The following is an 18,320-nucleotide window of genomic DNA, read 5'->3' on the forward strand; positions in this document are numbered from 1 at the left end:
AGGGAAGGAACGCAGTGAAAGGGAGCGGTATATACAGCGGCGGAGAACGTGGGATGTCCCCCCCTTCCCTCACCTTGGGGCTCCCCTTCCTGGCTCTCCCCTTTGGTAACTCGGCGGCTAACAGCGGTCAGCGGGTGGAGACTTACTTTCCGCGAAACCCGTTGTCTGCTGTGCTCAATAAAATCTGTTAACTTTAATGAAAAACTTGTATTCTTGAAGTTAGATCCTCCTAAGGTAAGATCCTCTTGCCTATACTTATTGAGTTTACTGATACCTTGGGCGCCTCCTATCTCCCCTTAAGATATTGGCAACCGTGTTGACGAGTTGGAGCATAAATGTGACAGTATCACGGACACTATAGCAGATAACAAAAAGCAACTTGAATCCCAGGACTGCCGGCTTGAAGTCTTAGAAACAAGAATGGAAGACTTTGAAAATAAACCCAATCTTAAGATTCAAGGCCTTCCAGAAATCATCTCGGACCTGGAGACCACGGCACTGATTCTTTTTTTGGCCTTGCTCCCACAACTAGATGTAAGCCAATTTAGAATGGACTGCATCCATCGAGCATTGGCCAAACCACTTAATCCTGATCATTCTTGGTATGTAGTCCTAAAGCTGCACTACGCGGGCGTCCAAGATTAGTTACTTACCGCAGTGCATAGCCTTGAGTCATTACCTGGCATTCCAGCTTCCATCTATCTGTTTGCAGACCTTTCCCCCCTTACAAACAGAACTCTCACTCTCACCCTACTATGGGAAAAGATTAGATATCACTGGGGATTTCTTTGTCAGATGATGTTTACCCTCAGTGGTCGCAATTATGTGGTGTAGTCTGTTGAAGAGAGAAAGGAGCTTCTCCAAGCCGTGAACATGTGATTGGAGGTAACCGAACACCCGTTGCCTCAACAATCCCCGAGGCCTTAACGGACCTGACACTCACCAAACAGAAGCCAACCCACGTGCCAGTCTTCCTTAGCGGATTCCTAAGGGATATCCTGGAATGGTCATATATGTTCTAAGTTATCAAAAATGCTGCTTTTTCTGGCCCGTACCTTAATATTATTAAAAATCTTTACTCTCACCCCATTGCTTTCCTTAAGATATCTGGAGCCAACCCCTTGCCATTTCCTATTTTGAGAGATACATGCAAAAGCTGACCCCTTTCCCTGGCTTTATTTACTTTATCTATTAAGCCACTAGCAAAATGTATGGCTTCCCACTAGGTGCCACTGAACTGGAACTCACTCTCTTCGCTGATGATGTTCTCCTTACCCTCACCAATCCCCTAGACTCAATTCTCCACCCACTCAATGTTCTGATATGCTTTGGGGGTGTCTCTGGGCTTAAAGTTAATGTTAACAAAATGCAAGTAATGTTTTGCAATACCCCTAAAACTCAGGGGCTCTCAATGGCTAGCACCCATACATTTCAATATAGGGACCACTATGTACAATATTTAGGTATTTAACTGACCAACAACTACCATATCCTGTATAAGTGGAATTATATCCCCAAATAGCCACACTGAAACAAGAGTTGCTGTACTTGGACATCCCTTCCATCTTCTAGGCTGGTAGGATTACTGCAGTCAAAATGACTGTGCTTGCAACCACGTATCAAATACTTTTTAGAGTACTTCATATTGCTATCAGGACTGCTGGGATCTCTTCCCTCCAGCAAGCTATATTTAGATATATTTGGGACAGCAAGAAACCATGAATTAACAGGCCCATGATGATGTGGCTTGAATCTGAGGGTGGACTTTCAGTTCCAAACCTCCTCATGTATTAAAGAGCATCTCAACTTGCCCAGTTACCATTAATATATTCTGGAATGCATGTTCTCTTTTGGGTAAATATTGAGAATAAAATCTTAGATTCTTGTATCCTGTAAGGCCTGGTCTGGTTGCGCAAAGCTATCCCAGTTCACATTATAACTGGGTTCCTGATCACCAACCATACTCTGCAAGTCTTGCGGAAATCCCATTTTAAGTATAAACTACAGTCCTTTACATCACCCCTCATGGAATTTGTTGGTAATGCTGACTCCCCCGTGGGATTGGAGCCTAGGGATTTCCTCTTGTGGCAAATCAATGGAATTACCAACCTAGATTAGGTTATTGTAGATGGCAAACTACTCTTACTTAAAGACTTCATTACCAAACTCCAACCTCCTAATTCGGAAACTTTTCGCTGTAGACAACTACACCACCTTTTGGTCTCACTGGCAAATTCCTTTTTAGAAATTAAAACCTCCACATTTGAAATGTATTGCCAAAGAGACCCATTAATGAAGGGGATGGTGTTGTTCCTATACTCTGTAGTGAATACACCACCAGAGGCTGCTTGGCTCACCTTCCACACGGAATGGGAGACAGATATGGGGATCACATATGACAATAAAGAATGGCGGCAATCTCTTGAAACTCTGTCCAAAGGTAGCATGCAATCTTCAGGCATGAATGTTTCAATTAGGCTACTTCATAGAACATTATTAGCCCCTCTAAAACTCACTAAGATATATCCCACACACCCACCTGAATGCTTCAGAGGTTGTCCTTTACCTGGCTCTATGTACCATATTTGGTAGGAATGCCCAAAGGTCTCCAGAGTCTGGACCAGAATAGCAATATTGGTAACCAAAGTCATGCATAATCCTTTTACTAAAGATCCTTCAATTTTCCTCTTCGGCCACCAACCTGACTCAATAAAACATGCTGTTCATAAACTAAAACACATAGTACCTTCTGCCAAACTATATATTGCTTCACAATGGAAGCAACAAGATTTAGATTGTAGTGTCATTCTAGCCCATATTGACAAAAAAATGGTTTATGAACCTATTAATGCTAGCGTTCAAGACACTATGCATCACCTTCAAAATGTCTGGTGGCCATGGAGAGCTTACAGAGGAGGAGTTCCAATGTTTGGCATATTAAATGGCTGAACTCTCACGAGTCGCCTCCTACCTTGTGTCTGATTCCTACTCAAAATATCCTGTAATGTACTATGTCAGCCTGCTTGTACTTTTTCCCTTGCTACTAAACGCTATGATATCTATACTGATGAAACCATGTTATCAAACTACGCTGTACCCTCCTGAACCTGATATTGAAGTTTGTCAAAACTTACTGTAACTTTGTCTCAGTTTTGAGACATACGCTTGTTTGTTGTTCATACTGTTTAATGTCTTTATTACCCTTTGTGATGGCTTATCAATAAAGCACCTTTTCAATGCTAAAAAAGGAACCAGAGACTAGAGGCCCATTCTAGACTTTAAATTGTTGAACAAATTTATCAATTTTGCAAAATTCAATATGGAGTCTATACAGTACAATATTTGTACGCCCCTAAAAACGTCATCTAAGCCTCAAGGGCATAGATATACGTACTCCGATGTGATTTGGAGTCCTTTGAGTGACGGAGTAGTTTCCACCTGGCCACCATTGATGTGGTGGGTCATTATAGTAGGATCCCCCATGGGAAGGGGCTGGACGCAATATGCCATATAGTAAATGAGTTTGGGAAAACAAAGGAGTACATTGAATACATATTGGAATGTTTACGTTTTTTTTGGGACATAATACATTCAAATTCAATGGTGAATAGTTTAAATAGCTCTCCGGGACGGCCATGCCTTTGGCCCCAACTTGTTCAAATGTATTCCTTTCTACAAGGGAAGACAGAGTTATCTGGTCCTCACTTAATCCCTTTAAAGGCTCTATTAAATTGTGGAAGAAATATGTGGGTGATCTGATTGTCTGTGATGGTAGACAAATAGAATTTGAAGCATTCATTAAGTGGATTAACCCCAATCATATCAATATGGAGTTTACTGCTTTTTGGTGACACTCACGTTGAATACCTGGACCTTCTGATTGAGTTTCGCCACTAAGGATTACAGGAAAACTACTGCCACCAATACCCTTCTACATTTTGATAGCTACCATCCCAGACATGTAAAGGATGCCATCCCATACAGACAATATTTGAAATTGAAATGCAATAATGCAATAACAAAGAGATTGAGAGACAGGTCTTGGAGTTAACTGAGAGGTTGGTTAGGAGAGGATATCAACGTACCCCGATTAATCAGGCTGTAGATAGGGCCAGACAGGTACCCTGTTCCCAACTTATTACTAGACGAAGGAGACGGGGGGGGGGGGGGACAGAATGTTTAATTTTGTGTTTGAATATACTCCCAAGTCTAACCATATTAACCAATTATACGCAATCATTGGTACCTGTTATATTTGGACGAACACTAGAGAGAGGTAGCCTCCAGACTGTCTGTAGTGAGCTTAAACTTACTTGTGACAATGGAAATTGATTAACAGAAAAGAGATGTGAAGATAATTTCCCCTGTGGCCATTGTTCTGCATGTAAGTCAAATAGAAGGGGGAACTCTGTCCAAGTTGAGGGCATCACTTGGCGCATTAATTGTAGATCTAGGTATGTCTGGTGCCCCTGTGGGAGATTCTACCTGGGGAAAACCACTCAGCTACTCAAAGACAGATTTTTACAACATAAGCGGTCTATAACTAATGGCGTGGGAGCTCATCGTATGATCAAGCATGTTAATGAGAGTCATGGAGGGGTGGCTAATTGCTTATAGGTAGCTGGCCTTTTTAAAATTACTGGCTTACTCTCCGTTGCAGATGTCAACCTCGTCAGGTCGGCATCCTTTGTGCCTTGTGATCGTGCTCACGTGGCCTGTAGCATATTGTGTATATTGTGCGCGTGCACAAGTGCCAAAAACACTCGAGGTTTTAAAACATCTGTTGGTCCATTAAGAGGGACCAATAGGACATTTTTTTATACTACTGGCAGTCCTGTAGTGGTTAATGTTGAGGCACTGTCAGTCTCAGATCTCCAGTTAGTGACTAACTGAACTACCATAATATAAATGGGCTGTGCTGGCATGGGGCAAGGGGAGCTCCAGGGTGCCGCCAGACCACAATGTCTGCTAAACATACACACAAAAAAAGATAGCTATACTCATCCTGTTTAGGGACCAGGATTTTAAAGGGGAAAGCTGGAGAGTGGTCCATTTCCATTCAAACAATCATTAACCCTCAGCACTCAAAACACTCTCAGCAAGCCGGAACTCTAGTAGAGATAACAACAACCAGGTTGCAAGATTGTGTTCAGTTGCAAAAATGGAGAATATTCACTTCCAAAATTGACTGCATGCAACAATTGTCTGTATTGGATCCTTGAAGGAACTTAAATGCTGGTGAAAGCCAGGTCTGTTTCACTAATTTCATCATAAATTCATCACAAAAGCGGAAGCAATATAACGATTCTTTGGCAGTGTAAAAATGTGTTTATTGTAATGAAATCTGCATATGTTAAAAGGCGGCATTAAAGTTAAAAGTGGAGAGTACATTGAAATATAAAAAAATGGCAGTTTTCATATATAAGTACTTCTGGTAAAATACAGGGCTATGCATTCTCATATAGCTTATTCAATTTTAGAATTAATTAACTAAATTGAGAAGAGTTGTATTGAAAGAATAAGGAATTATGAGTGAAGTACACATTGATGCTGTAATTACTTATGCAATTGTAAAATTAACATTATGCATAGAGCTGTGGGCAACTCTTCTTCTCTTGCCTGAATTCACTTTCAAATGACATGATCGTTTGAAGAATTAAAATAAATATTTTTATACATATACAGTGGGTATGGAAAAGAACCACTGATTTTAAAATATTCACATTTCTTTTGTTTGACAGCCTTAAATGAAGACAAAGACAAACAAAATTAAACTTCCATCTGTATTAACGCAATGCAATTTATAACAGCCAAGTGAAGGATATATTAAACAGTTAAAAGAAAGAAAAAAAATATCACTGAGATGGATAAAAGATCACTGCTTCTTAAATACTTAGAAACTCAGTCAGGTGTAACTAATCAACCTCTCCACTACACACCAAGCTAATTGGCCCCCACCTGTGATCAACTGTTATAATTTTGATTAGTTCAGCATAAAAACAGCTATTTCTGGATCAATCCATTGCTTGCTAGTGAAAGCACGTAATCAGTCATTGTTAGCAAGACACTATCAAAAGATTCCACAGATAAAGTTATGGACAGGTACAGGTCGGGACATGGAAACAAGAAGAATAAGAAAAAAGAACATCCAAACATCTACAGTACTCTGGATGGAATAGCAAGGAGGAATCTAGTCAAATATGTCATCAAGAGGTCTATGGTAACTTTAAGGAATTACATCTGTGTTTGAGACAAGAAGAGACAGAGCGCACTCAGGGGAACAGTACAGCAGTAGATTGGGTGAATTCAGAATAATCTCACCTCTAGAAGTTGCTGGTGAGCCTGTACAGGAGTAGCCAGCGTGTAGGCTTTTATCCCTCTAGCCAGGGATCAGGCACAAAGGCAGCTGGATTCTTCCTTCACTAGGATGGTTGTTGGCAGGCAACGAGTGGCTCTGAAGTTGTACACCCTGTCTGTGTGCGAGTCCGCTATATGCGGTTGCACAAACAGATTGTGGTGGATTTCAAAGCATTAGCTCCAGGATTGAGGGATCTAAAAGCAAAGCTCCACGCTGCTCCATGAGTCTTGCACAGGCAGTTCACGGGCAGTTGGAGTGGTAGTCTGATTGTAATGCAGCAATGCGTGTGGGAAAAAAGAAACGGCGGCTGCCGTATAGTGTTAAGATTTATTAAAATATATTGCAACGCGTTTCAGGAGACCAAGTCCTCCTTTCATCAGGCAAAGAGACTGTTTGCCGGAAGTAAACCGCCTGCTTCTCTTCTAAGGAATTACAGGCATTTCTGATAGTGTTCATCATAGGCATGTGCCAGCAATATCTTATGTGCTCCACAAAACGAGGCTTCTATTTCTAAGCTGCATAAAAAAAAGCCTCTCCTCCAAAAAGGCCACCTTTAAAGGGGCACCGTAAGGACATATATATTAAAAAGTAGCATTTTATTCAGGACTAGGCTACCTAAGCCCGTTTAAAAACAGGCTCTAGGTAGTGATTTAACCGCCCCCGCGTGCACCCGCCCCGCCGCCCTGCTCCCTGGCCTCACCTCCCGTCCCAACGACTTTCTGTACTGCGCACTTGCACAGTACAAAAAAGCTTCGGACGGACGGACAGACAGGGAAAGTGGATGACACAGGGACAGTTAGGTTTTATTTTATAGGATAGCAAATTTTACATTGAATTATCTTGTTTTCAGCATCAGAAACGCTTCCTATATGTATATATTGTTGTATATCGGTATGTAGTCCCAACCTCCCTGTGATACTTAGCTATGATGTCACAGAATTCTATCCTAGAGGGAGACCAGGTGTTGTTTCTGCTCACTTAAAGCGGACCTTCAGCCTAAACAAACATACTGTCATTAAGTTACATTAGTTATGTTAATTAGAATAGATAGGTAATATAATTTTTTTACCCACCCTGTTTTAAAAGAACAGGCAGATGTTTGTGATTCATGGGGGCTGCCATCTTTGTCATGGGGGCTGCCATCTTTTTGGTTGAAAGGAGGTGACAAGGAGCAGGAGACACCGTTCCAACTGTCCTGTGTCCTGATAACCTCTCCCAGCTGAACGCGCTAGGCTTCAAATGTCAAATTCAAAATGTACAAAAAAAAAATTTGCACCAAAACGGCAGAACAAGAGCAACAACATCAGAAATCCCATCATGATTTGCACAGCACCAGGGGAAAAAAGCCCGGGCAGTTTTCTTCTGTGCAGCTAAAAATGAGGCTTGGATAAGAGAAACAAAGTTCTGATGCTGTGAAACTGTTAAAGAAACACCAGGCCTTTTCAGTGCTGCTGAGTCGATTTTTAGTCCGGAGGTTCACTTTAACAACAAACAAACATTTTGCAATGATGCACCTTGCCAGCAGTAAAGATGATGCCATCAGTGATAAATTTAAGAATGTAAATAAGAGTAAAGAAAGACTTTACAGTGGGCAAATATTGACTAAATAATGTATAAAGTAATACTGAAAAATTATCAAATTTTAGTCATCAAATGATGTTCAGTAAAGTTCCTCTTCAAGTCCCAACGCAATGCAACCTGAAGATTTTGAGACCAAATGGAAAAAGTTGTCGTGGTCAGATGAAACAAAAAACAAACTGTTTGACTTCCAAAGCAGCAGTATATCTGGCAAAAAAAAAGCCAATACATCTCACCATCCAAAACACACCATACCTACTTTAAAACTTGGAGGGAACAGAATTATTTTGTATCTGTCTTTTCCTGCGGTAGAGTCTAGTTCACTTGTTAGGATAGAAGGAATATGGATGTGGAAACATTCTGTCAAAGGCGGCCAAGTATTGCACAGACTAGATATGCAAGTTCCCAACAAATTTAAACTGTAATTAAAGGATACCAGAGCCCCTCTGATCCTCCTAATTGCCCTCCGGCACCCTCTTTCTGGTCACCTGAGGTGGGTATCACTACGCCTGCCCAGTTGCAGGCGTACAACAGCGTGCGACCACAGCCAGGAGCGCTCTGAGCATACAGGTGACGTAATTATGACATCATGTGCAGAGTTCTTCCGGCCGTGGTCGTGCACTGTAGGATGGGTGCAGCCTGGCCAGGGCAGGCACAGTGGTACACGACTCCGGCGACCCAGAAGTGGTTGCCATAGGGCAAAGATCTGCAAACTTGGCTCTCCAGCTGTTAAGGAACTACAAGTCCCACAATGCACTGCGGGAGTCTAACAGTCACAGTCATGATTCATAAAGGCAAATGCATTGTGGAACTTGTAGTTCCTTAACAGCTGGAGAGCCAAGTTTGCAGATGACTGCCATAGGGCAATAAGGAGGATCGGAGGGGCAGAAAGAAGAACGTTTCTCCTATATACTTCGGCTCTGGTTTCCTTTAAAGCAAGTGGTGATTCCACAAAGTACTGGCACAGGCGGTGGTCCTTGGCCTATCTCAGTTATTCTGTTTTATTTATTTATGTATTCGTTGTTTTCTGAACTGTTGCTATATATCACTAGGCTATTATGAGTTGCCCTGAGAAAATATTGCTAAAAAACTAGTTTGTGTGCGTCTTCATTTCAGATTGCAAACCATGATTATTTTAAAGTGTTGTATCTTCTCAATATCCACTGTAAATTCCAAACAATATCCACTGTAAAGTCCAAACATTTTCTCTGCAATTAGTTGAAATTGGTCCAAAACATAATTTTCCTTGACAACTAATAACAGTTCTAAAACTTGTATGTGGCTGAAGCAAACATTAGGGCTTCAAGGAACACATACCGAGTTCAATAGGTCATTAGTGCACTATGGGAGCTAAATAAACCTGAAGTGCAGCAGTAGATGACAGCAAGACAGGAACTTCTAGATTTTAACCTTTAAAGAGAACCCGAGGTGGGTTTGAAGAATATTATCTGCGTACAGAGGCTGGATCTGCCTATACAGCCCAGCCTCTGTTGCTATCCCAAACCCCCCTTAAGGTCCCCCTGCACTCTGCAATCCCTCATAAATCACAGCCACGCTGCTGACAAACAGCTTGTCAGAGCTGGCTGTATTTATCTCTATAGTGTCAGTCTGCTGCTCTCCCCGCCTCCTGCAGAACTCCAGTCCCCGCCTGCATCCCTTCCCTCCCTGCTGATTGGAGGGAAGGGACGGGGGCAGGGACCGGAGCTATGCAGGAGGCGGGGGAGCAGCTGAGACTGACACTACAGATGTAAACACAGCCTCACAGCATGGCTGTGATTTATGAGGGATTGCAGAGTGCAGGGGGACCTTAGTGGGGTTTGGGATAGCAACAGAGGCTGGGCTGTATAGGCAGATCCAGCCTCTGTATGCAGATAACATTCTTTAACCCATTCAGGTTCCGTCGTTTTCACGTGAGAAACGTTCACCTCCCATTCATTAGCCTATAATTTTATCACTACTTATCACAATGCACTGATCTATATCTTGTTTTTTCCGCCACCAATTAGGCTTTCTTTGGGGGGTACATTTTGCTAAGAGCCACTTTACTGTAAATGCATTTTAACAGGAAGAATAAGAAAAAAATTGAAAAATTCATTATTTCTCAGTTTTTAGCCATTATAGTTTTAAAATAATACATGCCTCCATAATTAAAACTCACGTATTGTATTTGCCCATATGTCCCGGTTATTACACCGTTAAAATTATGTCCCTATCACAATGTATGGCGACAATATTTTATTTGGAAATAAAGGTGCATTTTTTCCATTTTGCATCTATCACTATTTACAAGTTTAAAATAAAAAAAAATATAGAAATATTTCATCTTTACATTGATATTTAAAAAGTTTAGACCCTTAGGTAAATATTAACGTTTATTATTTTTTTTTATTGTAATGGTTTTTTTTTATAGTAAACATTTTATTTGGGTAGTTTTGGGAGGGTGGGAGGTAAACAATAGATTTATAATGTAAATGTGTGTTAATTTGTATTTTTTTTTTTCTTACAGATGTAGTATTACTTTTTGGTCACAAGATGGCGGCCATGAGTTTGTTTACATGACGTCACTCGAAGCGTAACACACGCTTAGATTGACTCATCGGAGAGGGAACGGCCAGAAAAGGCGCAGCTTCCGAGAGAAGCTGTCGCTTTTTCAGTGGGGGAGAGGAATCAATGATCGGGCACCATAGCTCGATACATTGATTCCCTGGCTACCGAATCCGCGGCCGGGAGTGCGCGTGCACGCGCGCGATCGGCTGCGGGAGCGCGCGGTAGCGCACATGGTTCCTAGACGTAGAAACTACGTCCTGGAACCAAAATAGGTTAAACACACCTCGGGTTCTCTTTAAAACCAGTATATGTCCACTTTATATATATATATTTAGCTTTTTATCAACTATGTGAACCACCAAAAGAAACCCTATTAACTATATTTCACTTGCACAGTACTTTACAGGATGTCATTTGCCACATCAGCTGAGAGCTAATTAACCCATGGCAGTTAGAAACATGCATAGGCAGCTTCTCTGCTCACTGAATGAAATGTGCTTACTTTTCAAAACAGCTATTTTCAATTGAATATAATTACTGAAATGCACCTATGCAATAAATGTCAGTGTAAACCACAGCCATACTGAACTTGGCTTTCTATTTTACAGTCAGCTAGGTGCTTTCGCCAGCAAGGCCATTTTGTCTTACATGTGCATTTGCTATGGCCTTACTGATCAACAGAGATACATTCTGTAAGCCAACCTGAGCTAAAAATGAACTTATGAGATATTTGATTGTATGTATTTATTAATGGTAAATAGAGCATTAGTAAAAAAGAGCAAATTGGTTATATTTTTATATTCAGTTTAAAGTGTACCTGAGATGGGCCCCCGCAATAAAATATACATACCTGGGGCTTACTCCAGCCCCCTCTCACTTAATCGCTCCCACGGCATCCTCTTCTCCCTCTCAGTTTGCCTGTTTCTGGCCCCGAAAGATCTGTCAGTTGGGGCATGCGCAGTCCGACCAGGAAAGCTCCCTTGTCTCCTTCCCATCATCAGGGGCTTTTCCAGCCTTTTCGTCACTCCAGGCAAACAGTCCAGTGTTACCCAATCCCAAACCAACACACACACTAGAGAATATAAACCGTGTGCTGTATAGGGTGGATGCATAATATAGGGAGTCCCCTATATTACATACAAACAACCCGACAATCCTGAACTTTTTAGGAAGCTGTGCTCTCATCTCTCCGCTGGAGTGCTGGTGCTGTGCTCCCACCTATCCGTTCACCACTTACCCTAGTGCCCAGCATCTCCTACCACATGAAGCATGATTACACATTACAAGAGTCGAGAGTGAGGTGCCAGCACGAGAGAGAGAGCAGAAAACAGACAGAACAGACTGGTTGCACAGGCACAGCACTGGACTCCAGAGAGGAGGTTAGAGCACTGCTTCTGCTGTGCTATACTTTACCTTTACACACTGGACTGGGGGAGCGCAGGAGGGGAACGGGAATGGATAATGGGACAAGGGGACAGATGGAGCCACAAAGGAGGACAGAAGGAGGCACAGTGGGACAGAGGGAGGCACAGAGGGATACACACAGAGCCAGATTATCCACAAGGCAACTTAGGCTGGTGCCTGGAGAGAGTCCAGGGGCCCGGTTTATGCTGGCTCCCAACAAATCATGCCAAAAAAGCTAAGTGGCCATCAAGGGTAGGCTCAAAGTTTCCAATGGATGCTATCACTGATCAGCGGTAATCCTCTGTGATAAAGCCGCTGGGTGGTCCATGCACGCTGCCAAAGCGTCTCTCTCTTCACTTCCGCTTATATCACCAATGCGAAAGTAATGAGAGAGAGAGGCTTCTGCAGTGTGCACGGACCACCCAATGGCTTTATCACCGAGGATTACTGCTGATCAGCGCCAGCATCCATCGGTAAGCCGCAGCCTTCACACTCCACTCGTATCTCTTAGAGAGCCAGCCGGGGTCGGGGCAGAGGAGGACAGGGGGCTCGTAACACACCTGTATGGAGGGACGGGACGGCCACGGGGACACACAGACTCTGCATTATGATCCTGCAAACCACACGCAGATGACTTGGACAGACGGGGACAAATAATACAAGTGTCACAGGGGGACAGAAGAGTACATAAGGCACTTAAGAGGACACGGAACAACTAAGAGCACACAGGGGGGGGGGGGGGAGCATCCAAGAGCACATGGGGGCAATTTAGAAGACACAAGAGGCACTTTAAAGGACACAGAGGGCACTTAAGATGACACGAGGACACAATTAAGAGGACACAGGGAGCACTTAAGAGGACACAGAGAGCACTTACGAGGACACGGGGTCACCTAAGAGGACATAGGGACATTTAAGAGGACACAGGGGGACAGAGGAGGTCACAAGGGAGACATTAAGGCTGGTTTCACAGTGGGATGTTACAGGCGCACGTTAGAGCAGCCTGTAACTCAGCCCACCGCACAGTAATGAAAAATCAATGGGGCTGTTCACAGTGCGGACGTTACGTTACATTGTAACGCTGCGTCACAAGGCAACGTACTGCATGCAGTACTTTAGACGCGGCTGAGCCGCGTTAGACTGCTTGCACATGCTCAGTAATGTTGGGGAGGAGCGGAGAGCGGCCAGGCACATGGCTAATTAATATGCGCTGCACGTTATGACGTGCAGTGTTTACTTCCTGGAGCAGCCACTCTGTGCGGCGATTGGCCGGCGGAACCACGTGATGCCGCATGCGCACAAGAGTGCGCATCACGGCATCACTGACGCCAGAGTGAGCTGCACAACGCGGCTCACTCTGACGTCCAGATCCAGCACCACCAGGCGTTGAGTTAGGGGGACGTTATGCGACCTTAACGCCCCCTCTAACGCAACGTCCTGGTGTGAAATTAGCCTAAAGGTACAAAGAAACACAAGAGGTACAAGGGGGGCATATACATTGGGGAGGGGAGAAGATCCTGTACCACGGATGCACCAGGTTTAATATTTTTTCCCCCGGTTTTTGTCCTCTAAACCTAGGTGCATCTTATGGTCCGGAGCGTCTTATGGTCCAAAAAATATGGTATATATTTAATCGTAGTACATAATAATTGGTTCTAAACAATTTTGAAGAATTTACTATTGCTTTTAATTAGCTAAAGCACTAATTTTATGTCTTTTAAATAAGATTTATCATTTTCTAAAACTCTAAATTTGTTATTCTTGGTTAAGTATATCAATCCCGAGTACCCCCTGGAACCATCAGACGTATCCCCTGGGGTACGTGTACCACACGTTGAGAACCTAAGCTCCCAGGCCCAACGTCTGAATAAAAACTGAACATGAAATATCAAATAAGCTAGCCATAAAGTAGACTTCAGTAAATTGTAATGAAGAAATATTTTTTTCCCTAAAGATTATCATGTTGTAGCTTATCATTTAGAGCAGAGAGAAAGTTCTGAGTTTAGTTCCACTTTAAAGCTGAAAACTAGTATGTGCATACGCACATGTGCAGTGATATGGTTTAACACCATATACAGGTGCACAAAGCAAGTATTCATCACACAGATAATCTATCTCCAACTTCATAAATTGTCTTTTACTTGATTTATAAATGATTAGTAAACATGTTTCATCTGTGCTATTTGTCTTTGATTGAAATGCCTCACTGTCTGGGATACTGTAGTTTTCTCACTAACATTCATGCATGTTTTAACACTGGCATTAAAAATGTAATGTTTGAAAAAGTGTATTTACAGTAGTGATCAGAGGTTTTTTAGATTTTTTATTTGTAATGTGGGTTAGAAAATAAAAAGAAGTATGTGATGCAAAAAAGAGGTTGCCTATGGAAAAAGAAGATTGTACGGTAATCCATAATTAATAATAGGTAATCCATGATAATGCCAGTATTTTTATAGTGCTTTTCTCCTGTTGGACTCAAAGTGTTTTTGAGGCAGCCGCTAGAGTGCACTCCATAGGCAGTAGCAGTGTTAGGGAGTCTCACCCAAGGACTCGTTACTGAATAGGTGCTGGCGTACTGAATAGGAAGAGCTGAGAGCAACCCAGGCTGCTTATATCAGAGGCAGAGCCCTTAACCATTACACTATCCAACCACTGCTAATCCATAACCCACAGTAAAGTTTATTTTAGCCTCATTATATAAAACAATATACAAAGCATTTGTTATTCTTGTAAGTAAACAAATTTGTACCTTTTATGATAACAATTCAAATGGCATGCTGTATTTCTGTTGTGACGTTAAAAAAAAAAGTCCCTTGCTATTTAGAAATTATTATTGACTTCTTTTTAGTGTCCTTCAGGTCTGAAGCCAATGAAGGATGGAAGTGGCTGCTATGATTATAACAAAGGGATCGACTGCTCGGATGGGTCCAATGGAGGCTGTGAGCAATTATGTCTACAGCAAATGATCTCGCTCCCAAATGATCCTAGCGAGAGTGCTATACACATGTTCTGCGGGTAAGAAAGCACTATACAATGTGCACATAAAACAGCAAGAAAGATCAAGCCAAACCAAAGCTAGAGCTTTGAGTATTAAGCTAAATATTTTTAATGTGATAGTTGTGTTTGTCACACAGGGTAGATAAGCTAATTTTTTAAAGTGAACCCGAGATGAGAGTGTTATAGAGACTATCATATTTATTTCCTATTAAACAATACCAGTTGCTTGACAGCCCTGCTGATCTATTTGGCTGATGTAGCGGCTGAATCACACCAGAAACCAGCATGCATCTAATCTTGTCAGTTCTGACAATATTGTCATAAACACCTGATCTGCTGCATGCTTGTTCAGGGTCTATGGCCAAAAGTCATGGAAGTGTCCTTCCGTCTTCATCATCGCCCCCTAACGGTTACCCTGGCGTTATGTGCATACTGCGTGACCCTGGCGGCATGTGTAAAGGAGCATGCCAGAGGAAGAGGTAAGTGCACTCTGTTGCTGTTGTACTCTGCAGGGGCCATGGAAAATGCAATGGTGTTCCAGAGAGACGCCTTGGTGTGTCCAATGATCAGATGCATCTTATGGTGCAAAAATAGAGTATTATTGTGGTTCCATAGACTCTGTCGTCAAAATTTGTCCTGGTAATACCAATGACTCTAATGCTGGGCATACATGGGTCGATCCGGCGGCCTATTAGCCGCCGGATCGAACCCCGCCGCGTCCCCGCTCGTCCGCGCAGATCGATTGCCGCTCGTCCCCGCCGGCGCTTCCTAATTAGCTGCTCGATTCCCTGCCATTGTCCGCCGGCGGGGATCGAGTGGGCGGCAGTCGAGCGGCATGATCGGGCCAGCTGAATATTATCAGCTGGCCAGATCAGCTGGTCGATACACGGTACAGAAATGTACCGTGTATCCCCAGCATAACATTTTATTTTCTCAAAGATTTAAGCCCAAAATGCTCACTGTCTAGTCTAATCCACTGACAGCCATACCATGTAAGGAATAATCATCTCTGAGGACCAGGATCATCGATCCAAAGACAGTCTATCCACATATAAGAGAAAAAGTAGTCCCCATCATATCTATGATAAAGATAATACTCACAACCACAGTAGTGCCAAATAACAGTTCATATTTATTTAAACATCATGATTAAAAACAATTAAAAACAATGAGGATCCCCTGACCTCTTGCCATCCATGAATTCCTATGTATTGTAATACAATCTGTTCAAAAAGGTCCGCTCAATAAGAGTGGGTCTCAGGGTTGTCAGCACGCTGATCAAGGTATAGGGGGATAAAGCAACCAATCAATGAGTGCCAGTAACTAGATTTCTCTATCAGCGTTGCTGACAAACCAGGAAGCCACAGAAAACACCATGATAGTAGAAAACTGCTGGTTAGGATGTGTGCAAAAATGCAAGTACATAAAGTGCTGTGCAATACATTTCATATGGTAGTTCATAAAAAACAACATGCAAATACATACGTGAATATGGGATAAAGTGCGGATGCAACATCCAAAAGAGAATTGTAACCAATCAGTGAAAATGAGAATGGTTAATGCAACAACCCAGTGTAGAAAAACAGATTATAGCAAGCCAAAGTGACCAAAGATGAAAAACCACGTGTAGTAGACCATAGCCAGCATGGTTAGAGATGTAGTAGAAATGTAGTAGAAATAACATGAGAATATGCAGCCAATGTCCGCACACAAACTGAGCAGAGCTTACCCTACGTCATGTCTGTTCTTTTTATTTTATCTAGAGGGCTTCATTTCTCACGCCATCAGGAAGGTCTTGCTTACTCCGTGCTAGGAGATGAGGAGTCCCTTGAATTTGGAAATGTGGGGTTATCCTCTTGAAAACACAAAGATGGAAGATACAGGAGAAACATGGATCTTGGACACATTTGACGTGTCCTTATGGCAATATTCACTAACAGATTTATACCTTTGTAAGAGAGATGTACAGTGACTGATTATGCTGGTCTATATATATTATTTCATATATATTTTTTATTCCTAATTATGACCTTATATATACATTTTTTGAGGATTTATATTTGTACTGGGCTTGTGATCTTGCACTTATTGACATTTGGCTTGTGATCTTTATGTGTGAATTTATATTGTGAATATGTTTTCATAGATATGGGAACATTTTTATAGATCCATGATCATTGGATGTCATCTACTATGATACCACTAGATGCCCTTGCTGGTCTCTTCTGGCTCTCTTTCTCTCTCTCCTTTTCCTTTCTCTTGGTTGCAATATTCTTATTTGCCACTAGATGTCTCTGATGAGACTATTAGGCGATTTCAGGAGTTCCGATGTATTTTAGAAACTTTTTAGCCACCGTAGTTGCAGGGGCGGACACGGCAGCGCCGTTGCTATGGTGACGGCGCGCCTGGTCACGCCGATGACGCGGCCGCGTCCATTGCGGAAATTCAGTATTTAAACAGCGATTAGGGAGATAGGAGTATCCCTGAGGTAGCTTCTGGCGTAACCGGTAGGATCCGGATCCCCACAACCCCATCCTTTTCCTCATACGAGGGTAAGCTCTGCTCAGTTTGTGTGCGGACATTGGCTGCATATTCTCATGTTATTTCTACTACATTTCTACTACATCTCTAACCATGCTGGCTATGGTCTACTACACGTGGTTTTTCATCTTTGGTCACTTTGGCTTGCTATAATCTGTTTTTCTACACTGGGTTGTTGCATTAACCATTCTCATTTTCACTGATTGGTTACAATTCTCTTTTGGATGTTGCATCCGCACTTTATCCCATATTCACGTATGTATTTGCATGTTGTTTTTTATGAACTACCATATGAAATGTATTGCACAGCACTTTATGTACTTGCATTTTTGCACACATCCTAACCAGCAGTTTTCTACTATCATGGTGTTTTCTGTGGCTTCCTGGTTTGTCAGCAACGCTGATAGAGAAATCTAGTTACTGGCACTCATTGATTGGTTGCTTTATCCCCCTATACCTTGATCAGCGTGCTGACAACCCTGAGACCCACTCCTATTGAGCGGACCTTTTTGAACAGATTGTATTACAATACATAGGAATTCATGGATGGCAAGAGGTCAGGGGATCCTCATTGTTTTTAATTGTTTTTAATCATGATGTTTAAATAAATATGAATTGTTATTTGGCACTACTGTGGTTGTGAGTATTATCTTTATCATAGATATGATGGGGACTACTTTTTCTCTTATATGTGGATATCCCCAGCATAACATGAGCTAAAGGTGGTGAACTGCATGAAAAAACGTATTATCATTTTTATTATTACTTATTTATATACTACCTCCCATGGGCCTGTGCAAAAGTACATATAGTGGGGTTAGTCAGTAAATACTGAAACGACAGAATACAATAGAATGGAAGGCCCTGCTCATTTGAGCCTGCAGTTTAAAGGGAT

The 18,320-nt window shown here is 42.2% G+C and overlaps 1 protein-coding gene across 3 annotated transcripts in view; it reads left to right on the plus strand.

Annotated features, from left to right (window-relative positions):
- ASTN2 (astrotactin 2) overlaps positions 1–18,320 on the plus strand; it is an 818,428-nt gene that overhangs the window by 466,180 nt on the left and 333,928 nt on the right. For all 3 annotated transcript variants that reach the window (XM_068248102.1, XM_068248105.1, XM_068248104.1), the window contains exon 11: positions 14,736–14,902. In XM_068248102.1, the coding sequence (XP_068104203.1) occupies positions 14,736–14,902 (167 nt within the window). The remainder of the gene's footprint in view (positions 1–14,735; positions 14,903–18,320) is intronic.

Source organism: Hyperolius riggenbachi, chromosome 8 (assembly GCF_040937935.1).
Source record: "Hyperolius riggenbachi isolate aHypRig1 chromosome 8, aHypRig1.pri, whole genome shotgun sequence".
NCBI lineage: Eukaryota > Metazoa > Chordata > Amphibia > Anura > Hyperoliidae > Hyperolius > Hyperolius riggenbachi.